Raw genomic sequence first — 11,109 nt, 5'->3', positions numbered from 1 at the left:
ATAAAATTTTCCGCGGTTGTAATCTTTGTGACCTTTCTCCCTCAGCGCAGCTGGTGGGCTCAAACCAGGGACCTCTGGGTTAGCAGTCAAATGCTGTAACCACCTGGCCTCATCCTCCATTCCCGTGGGGGTGGGGGAGTGTTATTCCAGGTCAGGTCAAGTTTAGAGAGCACAATTCATCATTCTTTCAAGGTCGTGGGGCCGAGCACGGTGCCACAGGAACGTCACCCCAGTCATCCTGTCCCACAGGTACCAGCCCCAGAAGGCTCTGGCCTGGCCTGGCCCCCTGGCAGGAGCTGAAGGCAGCAGACACCATCAGAGGCCCCCCCACACATTCCCCACATTCCCGGCCCTGGAACCAAGGGGCCGCTGACGTGGCAGCTCATGGGTCCATCCCAGCCTGGCCAGACATGTCAGCCCTGGCAGGTGACCCCAGCTGAGTTACTGCCCCGGAGCTGGCACCAGGAGGAGGTCCTGAAGAAGCGCCGCCTCCTCCAGCAGCTGGGGGTGAGTCGTGTCCTGGGCCCTGGGTGAGGGAGGGGCATGGGGGGTGAGAGGGAGCCCTGCGGGGGTGGGACGAGGGAAGAGGGGGCCTCCAGTTTAACATTCATCCCAGAAGAGGCCTTGAGTGGGGGAGGTTACACCCTCTCTCCCGTCACATGAGTGACAACAGCTGGAGAGTCAGAAATGGAACACCTCCCCTTGGGGCCCGGGGCAGCCTCTGGGCTCCCAGCAGGAAATCCAAAGGGGGGTCCGGCTTTGCTGACCCACCAGGGCCCCAGGGAGGACAGGAAAGGGTCTCACCTCAGCCAGGTGGCCTAGGGCGCCTGAGTCTCATTTAAAGTTCAGCATCTCACGTGCTACCCAGAATCCCACCACCATCGAGTGGGCTCTAACTCATAACGACTCCCATCAGGCAGCAAATCTTCATGGGAAACTACCTCATCACTCTCTAGCGGGACAGCTGTGGGTTCGAACTGCCGAACTTTGAGTCAGCAGCCCACCGCTTAGCCTGCCCGCACCCGCAGGCCTCACCTGAGTCCTCATACCCTCGTTTCCCGCCCAGGTCTCCCAGGTCTTCATGGCTACGCTGCACCTGTTCTTCGGGACTTACCTGATGGCTGCAGCCAAGGACCTTCACCTGGTGCTTCTCAAGTCTTGGTACCCCTTCTGGGGGGCTGCCTCTGTGAGTAGGGGTCAAAGCACAGGGTGCATGTGGTCAGCTGGGAGACCACGGCATTTGGGATTGGATGCGGGGTGAGAAACACGAGGCGACCCCTCCCTCGGTCTCCCCAAGGAGTCCTGGAGGCGCAGGACGTTGGGTGTTGGCAGTTCAAGTCCATTGGCACTTCAGTCTCCTGCCATAAAGATTTACAGCCTTGGAAACCCCACCGAGCATCGCTAGGAGCTGGTCTCACACAGCGGAGGGTTGGTCTCTCCTAAGTGCGCATGTGCACCTGAAGGGGGCCGGCACCAGCCTGGGGGCGTAGATTCTTCCACAGGCACCAGCTTGACTGGCTCTGGGCCCAGCAGAGCGTCCTTAGGACGGAGCATCTTTGTGGGGCTCACTCTGTGGGAACACATGGGGTACAGCGTGCAGCTCCTGTCTTGTCAGGGCCAACAACTGGATGGGAGGTGAGACCAGTCTTTTCCAGTTCTCCATGCTGTGCACCCACCGTCACTGCCAACCCCTATCCTCACCCCAAATCCACACGGGGAATCCTGCTTATCCTTAAGCCCCAGCTCCAGGGTGCCCTCCGGGGATGTGCCCAACACCTGGACCCTGCTGTCTCTTCTGTCCCCCCTACTCCCACCGTCCCCACATCCCACCTTGAACCATGCGTGAGCTGCAGCCGTCCACACCCACAAAGCCGACTCAGCCCCGTGTTACCAGGACTGGTACGTGGTAGGTGCTCAGCAAACGTGTGGAAGGATGCGTGGAGAAACAGTCCACAGACCTCAGAACCAAGAGTTAAATATCCTCCAAACGCAAGGATCCAAAAAAAGAAAGGGTTGCGTGGAGCGGGTGTGGCATCTCTGGCAGAGGGCTGGACAAGGCAGCTGCTGTGGGGTCATTCAGAGGACAGCCCCGTGGGTTCACAGCACCAGCAGAGGCTGACTTCAGGAACAGGTCACCAGGCCTTCCTCCGGAGGCACCCCCTTCCGGTTAGCAGCAGAGTGTGTTAACCATTTGTACCCCTGTGGGCATCCCAGGGGGATGGCTAAACCCACCCCGCCACACCCCACTGCCATCAAGTGGATTCCAGCTCAAGGCGACCCTCCACTGAGTTCCCCGGGCTGTAAACATTCCCAGGAAGAGCCTGGCCAGCAGCTTCCTCCCAAGAAGCAGCTGGTGGATTCGAACAGCCAATCTTTCCATTAGCAGCACAACACCTATTGCACCCTCCAGGGCTCCTTAGGATGACAGGTGAAGCTTTAAAGGGGGCAGAGCCGGGCATGGGGACAGCCTGAGCGCAGGGCACATCCCAATGCAAGGTGTGGAGGTGGGTGGGGCTGGGCCTTGTGTGCTGACTCCAGGGACCACCAGCCTGGCTGGGGCTGCGGCAGCGTCAGTGAGCCCAGCTGTCCCTCATGGCAGGAAGGGACACTCTGCCCTCTCAGCCCCCAGGGCCGGGAAACAGCGTGAGGGGGCTGGTGTATACCAGTGTTTTAACGAATGCCGCCTTCTCTCCTGTTTTTCAAACCTGGCCTGCAGTTCTTCTTTTCCGGAGTCGCGGCGATAGCAATGACAGTATTTGGTAAAGCATACCTGGTAAGTGGCAGCATCCCTCCCATGCCAAGTCTGAGTGGCCGGCAAGAGCAGGTGTGTGTGGCGGGGTCTGGCAGGCAGCTCTAAGGGATTTTGCTAGGACAGGATCATACCTTGTAGTCAGGAGAAGGCTGGCACACAGCGGTACCCTGATGCGGACAGGCTAAGGGCCGTGGCAGCACGAGGACAAAGAACCCAACAGACTTCATCTTCCCAGATTCTCCAGCTTGTGGGAGATGGCCAAGTGTGGTCAGGAGGGGTGGGACAAGGAGGAAGGTACGCAGCTACCCCAGACCTAGAACAAGACTTCTTCCTCCTGAATTGACCTCATCTGTTGTTGTTGTTGTTGTTGTAGATATTTTGTGGAGTCTGGAGGGTATACCTGCTATTACTGTTTTTGTTCTATATTTGCTTTTGTGTGTGTGTGAAATTATACCCATTCTGTTTCATGACCTTGGTCGTCATCCCCTTAATTTAACAGCACTCATCCCACTTCCCCCTGGGCTCCCCCTTTTCCATTCATCCTTCTTTCCTGTGGCCTCTGCTTTGCTTTAAGGCAAATGTCAATCTGACCTAGTTGTGATCTCAGTCACCATGTGATCGTCCACATGGTGGAGTCCTGAGCCCCAGCTGGAAGTCTGAGAGCTCTAGTTGACTCTCTGACTCTGCCCTTTTTCTCCATCCCATTACCCTCCACCACCCCAGCTCCCACCACCATCATCCCCAGACAGATCCATCCCTGGCCCCTCAGTCCAGGAGCAACCTGGATGGTTTTTCCTCAAATACAAGTCACCCTGCAGCACTCAAGGCCTCCCTGGCCCCCAGGGCCCTGACTGGCCTCCAGCACCGTCTCAAATCCACCCAGCAGCAGGGTTTCCATGCACTTTTCCTCACTGATGGCCAGCTCAGCAGAGCTACTTTCTGCCACATGGTCCCCACTGCCCTAGCGCCCTGTCCACTCCCCACTGCTCGTCTCTCTTCTGTCTTTGACTTAGTCCTGGTCACTCATCAAGACTCCGCTCACAGATTCTATTCCTCTGCAAGTCTGTCTGACCCACAATGATTGCTGCTGTGTTCCCAGAGCTTCTAGAACATTCTTATCTCCTTGTCTGTCTCCCCTGACACTAGCCCTGTGTGGGCAGTGGATGTCTGAACATCTTTGGCGCCTAGATAGGCACAGAACTGACCCAACACAAGACTAGATGGAACAGGGAAGGATGATGGAGGCAGCATCCCTACCAATCGTATTCGTGGTCGGAACCCACAGCCTTGGGCCCCTGCCCTTCCCCACACCTCTGTCCCGTAAGACCCGGCTTCGTCCTGCCCAGGTTGCCTGGTCCTACCAAGGTGCCTGGTCCTGCCTGGGTGCCTGGTCCTACCCAGGGTGCCAGATCCTGCCCAAGGTGCCAAGTCCTGCCCAGGGTGCCTGGTCTTGGCCATGGTCTCTGTCACTGCTAGGTCAGCAGGCTCATGAGAAGGTAAGATCAGGGAGGTTTCCAGGCACGCTGGGCAGAAGCAGGCATTCTGGGCCCACCATGCCTTGTCCTGTCCAGCATGCCTGGTCCTGCCCAGGATGCCTTGTTCTGGCCATGGTATCAGGTCCTGCCCAGGGTGCCTGGTCCTGGCCTTGGTATCAGGTCCTGCCCAGCGTGCCTGCTTCTGCCCAGCATGCCTGCTTCTGCCCAGTGAGTCTTGTCCTGCCCTGGAAACCTCCCTGATCCTACCTTCTCATGAGCCTGCTGATCTAGCAGTTACGGAGACCATGAGCATCCTTTACCAACAGAGGCAGATGCTTAGCAAAGACACGCCCGCCCTCCACACTTCCCTGTGGCAGACGGGCCCCTTTCAGAAACATTACCTCACTGTTCCTATTCCTGTGCACAGAGATATTCTTCATTCTTCATTCTAGGATTCATTCTAGGGGGTCCATAAGTTCTTACTCTTCCCTCATTACAAAGGAGGGCTCTGGAATTATGCGTGCCCCAGGATGGTGGGGGCACTATCCTGGGTGGGAAAGGATTCAGTCCCTGGAGTGTGTGGAGACAGGGCACCTCCAGGGCTCCTACCACCTCCTCTGGGGAGGGACCACTGGGTGTCAAGCTCCTGGTAAGCTGGAATGTCTGATGCTGAGAGTGGGGGAAAGAGCATCCTTCTCTGTTGCAAAGCTCGTTACCCCAAAGCCTCAGTCTGTCACCAGCCACTGAAATAAACCAATCTTGGAGACAAGGGTTAAAGTAGAAAAAACAAAATTCATCATAGTTGGTATCATAGTCCATCAGGAGTGGATCCACTTCCTAAACAGCATGGCTCCAGAAACTCTATGAACTTTCATAAATGTCAATAGTTGGAAAGAGGCTTCAGGCCTTTTGTTCATAGGGTCACTATGAGTCATGCTCGACTTGAAGGCAATTATCAATAACAACAGTATATCATAGTCTTTAGGTCTTGAAGACTGCAAGGGATGAACACAGAGGGGGTGACTGTAACTAAATGTCCACAGTCACTTCCCTCATCCAGGTGCCTGGACCTGATGACCATGCACTGGACTGTTAAGGTTCCAGAGATAAGCTTCTTGTTGTTGTTGTTTACCACAGAGTCAGAACTGACCCATAGCTGACCCTCCAGTGGGTTTTTAGAAGCAGTTATCATATGGGAGATTGCCCATTTTTCTCCAGCAGAGCAGCTGGTGGATTTGAACCACGTACCTTTGCATTGGCAGCACCATTCCTTACCACTAAGCTACCTGGACTCCCCAGGACAGCTTAAGGTCGTCCGCATGTCGTGACAGAGAGGGAGTCGTGCTGATTCTAGCTATAGGGAGGGCTGAAGTCTTACAAAGGGCACCAGCTTGCTGAGGAGGCCTCTTCAATGAGCTAGCTGGAGGCAGTCGTTGGGGTCCCCTAGTCCTGTCCTGTACACACAGGTCTGTCCATTGAATGGGTCTTCTCTACCCAGCAGTTCAGCTCCCTTTGTTCTGGGCAGGAGCCTTGGGCCCAGAGATGGACTGAATCTTTCCTGAGCCCACACAGCGAGTCGCAGGCAGGCCCAGGAGGCGGGCTTGCCTCCGGGTCTCTGATCTTAGCTGGACAGTTGTTGATTTTCCTTTTTTTTTTCTTTCCGTGCAGAAAGGGTTGTGCTTGACAGCTAATCTGGTCAGCTTCTTCTGCGTGCTGGCCGGCCTCTACGTCATTATCAAGGACCTCTTTCTGGAGAGCGGGTTCGATGACCCGATCTGGGGAACTCACTACACAGTGAGTACCCAGGTCCTCGCACCTGCCTGGCAAGAACTTCCGGTTCTCGGGGAAACCTCTTCTGGGGCCTGATGGAAGTCGGGCAGGGAGTTCCCAGACATCCCCCCAGGGTCAGCACCAGGGAGTCAGCCCAACTAACTTTGTAGATGGGGAAACTGAGGCCCAGAAAAGGGATGGAGCGGGAGGATGGCAGCAAATCCAGGGCCCCACCAAGCACTTGCAGTGTTTAGTATTTTAGCATTCTGTCCCACCACCACCAGTGGCTGCATCTTCGGAGCCAGCCGCCTTACTGGGCTGGGAGTGAGCACAGGGTCCGGGAAGGCTAAGGGAATGAGCCGAGGACACACACAAATGGAGACCGTGCAATCACAACCACGTCTAGCACTTTTCCACGCCAGCACAGAAGAGGTAGAGCTGGTTGTCCCACAGGGTGGCTGGACACCTCTGGGTGAATCCCGAGAGTTCTGCCCCTGTGATGGTGGCAGTTAGATGCCATCGAGTCAAACAAGACTCCTAGCGACCCTGTGGACAACAGGTCTGAACCCTGTCCTACCCTGTGCCATCCTCACCAACTCTGCCACGCTCTGCCTACTGCCACAGTCACTGCATCAATCCATCTCATTGAGGGTCTCCCCCTCCTTCACTGACTCTCCACTTTTCCGGGCATGATGCCTTTTTCCAAGGACTAGCCCCTCCTAATAACATGCTCAAAGTAGTGAGATGAAGTTTCAGCCTCCTTCCCTCCACGGCACATCCTGGCTGCACCCTCTCCAAGCTGTGTTTGTTCTCTTGGCAGCCCAATGGATATTCTGCACCACAACTCAAAGACATTCTTTTGCCATTTTTTCCCTTATATTTTTTATCATTATATCAGCTTAGTTACAAAATTTGAATACATTGTTTCTCACACCAGCTCCTTCTCATTTTCCTAATCCTCCTCACCCATCAAATTGTACGATCCCCTGATTAATTCCCCCCACACTCCTCCTCGCCTCTCTGCTTCCACCTTCACCCCTTAGATCTTCATGCTCATTCTACAATAATGGGTTTTCTTTTGCCATTTTTATTCACTCTCCAACGTTCAGATGCATAGTAATCAAAAAAGATTTTGGCTTATATCAGGTGCACCTTGGTTTTTAAATTGACATCTTTGCTCTCTAGCACTTTGGAGAGGTCTTTGACAGCAGATTTTTCCTGATGCAACACATCTTTTGATTTCCTGACTGCTAGAATCAAGGAAGGGTGTTGATTGTGGGTTCAAGAAAGAGGAACTCATCATAAGCTTCAATCTTTTCTCCATCTAGAAGGACGTCATGCTTGGGAAGGTGGAGGGACAGTGCAGGAGGGGAAGACCCTCTATGAGGTGGATTGATTCAGTGACTAGGGCAATCAGGGTAGGTGTTTCAGAGACAGTGAGACTGGCACAGGATAGAGCACGGTTTAGGGCTGTTGTGCATAGGGTGGCTGTGAGTCACAGACAACTGGATGGCACATAACAACAACAACCACCCTGATTTGCCCCCAGGGTGTTGCCCCAAGGATTTTTGTTTTCTTGACGTTGAGATGCAATCCATACTGAAGACTGTATGTCGTCTTTGATCTTTTACAGCAAGTGCTTCAAGTCCTCCTCAGTTTCTGTGAACAAAGTAGTGTCATCTGCATAACATAGGTTGTTGAGAATTCCTCCGATCCTGTTGCTGTGTTGTTAGGTCTTCCTTATTCACACACACACACACACACACACACACACACACACACATCACACACAAATCCCCCACTGAAGAATGTTCTTGACCCTTGAGGTGTCCCAGCTAGACATTGTCCTTAACCCAGATCTTCCCTTCACCAAGTAGAAAAGACACTGCTCTCTGGTCCTCAGTGTCCATGTGTGTCAACCAGCTTCATGACATGAGCCTTGAGGTCTGTCACCTTAGTTCTCTCTGAGCCTGTGAGGCTCTCTGCAGGACAGCCACAGCCCAAGGTAAACCTCCGTCAACTTTCTAAGGCTGTATAGTTTAATGCGAGCAGACGGTCTTGGAGCAGTAGGTGTCTTTGCATTTGCACTACCAAACTTCCCATTAGCAGCCCAGCACATAACCCACTGTACCACCAGTTGTTCTTGCTGTGTGCCTTCAAGTGGGAACCGACCCATAGCTGGCCCTTCAGAGGGTTTCAGAGGCAGTGAGTTACACAGGAGAGTGCCCATCCTCCTCCTGCGGTGCGGCTGTTGGATTCGAACCACATCCCTTTGGGATTGCAGTGCAGCTTCTTACCACTAGGCCACAGCATGGTGTCAATAGAACTCTTCTCTACAGGGGAAACCAAAAGATTCACGTGACTCACTTTGCTGTGTTGTTCTGTGTATTGTGGAATTCTGGAAGTGAATTCGTATTCATTCCTGTCCTCACCACGGACTCCTTACGGAGAACTCCAGACAGAGGACAATGATTGAGGCTGCCACCCCCAGCAGCCTGCAGACCCCATTACCCATGACACCTGGGGGCCCTGCCAGTGCCCACGGGGTGGCTGCAGACGCCCAGCGAGCCCTCTCTCTCCCCATCCCCAGATCCACATCCAGAGGCTGGAGCTGGCCCTGTTCTCCTTCACATGCCTGGAGTTCATCCTGCTGGGACCTATGGCCATGGTGGCCTGGAAAGTCGGCCGCCTGTCTGCAGAGGTGAGGGCTCCAGGGCCCTGAGACAGGGGCCACCAGGTGACAGAGGGCTCTGAAGGGGAGGCCACAGGCAGAACCCAGGTCTGCTGAATGTGAGGTCACAAATAGAAACCACTCTTGGTCCAGTTGGGGTCACGGGGTAAAGAGAAAGGAATCCAACCCAAGGGGACAAGTTCAGGGCCGTGTCATCATCCCTAGTGCTGCTGTCACAGACATGCCACAGTGGTGCTTTGAAGGACAGACATCCAGTATCCACGGCTCAGGAGGCAGAAAGTCCTGGCTCAGGGGGCCCTGTCTCGGGGAAGGTCCTTGCCTCTCCCACCTTCTCCAGCCTCAGTGTTCCTTTGTTCTTGGCCGTCAGCACATGGCCTCTCTCTTCTCCCATGTGTCCAGATGGCTCCTTAGAGCTGGGCCAGGGTGTCGCCCCGCCACCCCACACCCCCCCCAGTGCTGACACAGCTGTGTCCGCCCAACGAAGAAAAGCTGCTTCCGTAGGACACCGTGTTGACAGCTGCGTTCTTGTGCCAGCGAGTTTGTTGGCAGCCGGGCAAGACGATGCGGACCTGCCCCATGGGGTGTGTCGGGGGGGGGGGAGCAAGGCTGCAGTTCTCTACAGAAGCCATTCACCAGGTTCACTTTATCAGTTCTGCCACAGAGAAGCTGTGATGATGATGATGATGTGGTTAAGGCTTTCAGTGCTTACCAAACCCACCAGTCCCTCTGTAGGTGCTTCTGTAAAGATTTCAATTTAAAAAAAAACCCAAACAACAACACCTCAAATTCCCTACCATCTAATCAGTTCTGGCCCACAGCAACCCTGCATCCATCTGGTTTCTGGTGCTATAAGTCATGCAGAGAGGACACTGGCCATCTTTCTCCTGCAGAGCGCTGGTGGGTTCAAACCACCTGAGACACGCAGCTGTTGGGTCAACAGCGCAGCAAGTGGTGCCACCAGAGTGCCCCTGTGAAGAGTTACAACCTTGGAAACCTGACAAAGATCGTTCCTAGGGTCACTCAGAGTCAGAATCTGCTCACTAAGCCAGAATCTGCTCACTAGCAGTGGATTCTTCTCTGCTAAAAAGTGTGTGGTGGGTTCAAACCATCAACCTTGTGGCTACCAGTCAAGCACTTTGCCCTTCTCCCCAAACCACAACCCCAGTGCCACTGGGGGTCAGCTTTGACTCATATCGACCCTGTAACGGCTTCTGAGGCTGTAAATCTTTACCAGAGGGGCTGCCCATCATTCTCCCTTGGAGAAGCTGGTGGATTTGAACTGCCAGAGCAGTGCGGCCAGCCAACCGCTGGGTTAACAGGCTGACTCCCTACAGGCCAGGCCTCCAGACCCACCCCCCACCCCACCCCCGCTCGACTCTGCGGGGGGCGGGGGGTGTCTCTCCAGCCTCTGACACTGGCCAGCAGTGAGTCCCTGCGCCGTTTCTTTAAAGGACAGAATTCCATGATACCATCTCAACACTGAGCACCCGGAAGCCAGCTCATCATAGATTCCTGCCCCTCTGGGTTCTTCCCATCAGCCTCGTGGGCCCAGAGCAGCAGTGGCTGATGGCTGTTTCCTCTTTATTTGCAGGTGGACAACTCATCCCTTGTCCTCAACCCCCCACTTGAATTCAGTAGTCAGTGGGTGAGACCCCCACCCTCCTATGAAGATGCAGTCCGGGGCCACCCCGAAGGCAGGCAAGAGATTCCAGCTGTGGGCCCCCTGGGCCTTCAGAATTCACTCCCAGTCTCTTTTCATCAGCAGAGACCAGGAATGGGGCAAACTGTGCTGTTCTAGAACTGTCCATCCTGGGTATGATGGCCAAGATGTGACCCTCAGCCCCTCAGAATAAAGAGGACCCAGGACACCTGCCCCTCAGTAACCTCACGTGATTGGCCACAGCTGCCTCTGAACCAGAGCGTGTTCTGGGGGCTACTCACTACCCCTGCCAGTCCCCAGGACGGACTCCGGGGCCAGCCACACCTCTTTGCCAGAAGCCTGCTTCACCCTCTGCCCTCCCTGCCTGCTGCCTCCAGTGCGCAGAGGAGAAAAACTCAAACTCGGCTTCATTGCCATCAAGCCATTGCCGACTCATACCTGCCAATCACAATGGTGGCGGCTGCCCATCTTGGTGTCTCGGAGCCGCTGATGAACTTGAACCACAGGAGCCTCGCAGCCCTTTGGTCAGCAATGCAACTTGCTACAGACTACACCATCAAGCTCACTAACTGGAAGAGAAGGGGGGCTTTTCCATGTGGGGCTGGGGGGTGTGGGTGGATCAGAGCAGAAGAGGCTCCTCAGAGCCAGGAGGCAGCATTCCCGCATCGAGGTGGGGGCTGCAGGACCACTGAATCAAATGGAAATCACAACCTTAAGTTCTTTGTGAGCGTCAACTTCCCAAGGACACCGGGACAGTGCT

The 11,109-nt window shown here is 54.7% G+C and overlaps 1 protein-coding gene across 1 annotated transcript; it reads left to right on the top strand.

The window, feature by feature from the left end:
* The first annotated feature begins 384 nt into the window (after positions 1–384).
* Positions 385–10,839, top strand: MS4A10 (membrane-spanning 4-domains, subfamily A, member 10). The gene is made up of 7 exons (XM_006899896.1): positions 385–507; positions 1,067–1,186; positions 2,717–2,773; positions 5,896–6,021; positions 8,588–8,698; positions 10,281–10,387; positions 10,650–10,839. The coding sequence occupies exons 1-7, from the start codon at positions 385–387 to the stop codon at positions 10,837–10,839; spliced, it is 834 nt and encodes a 277-aa protein (XP_006899958.1).
* The last annotated feature ends 270 nt before the right edge of the window (positions 10,840–11,109 follow it).

This window comes from Elephantulus edwardii, unplaced genomic scaffold, assembly GCF_000299155.1.
Source record: "Elephantulus edwardii isolate Elephantulus edwardi_28Jun2011 unplaced genomic scaffold, EleEdw1.0 scaffold00268, whole genome shotgun sequence".
Taxonomy (NCBI): domain Eukaryota; kingdom Metazoa; phylum Chordata; class Mammalia; order Macroscelidea; family Macroscelididae; genus Elephantulus; species Elephantulus edwardii.
This window is presented reverse-complemented; position numbering and strand designations above follow the sequence as displayed.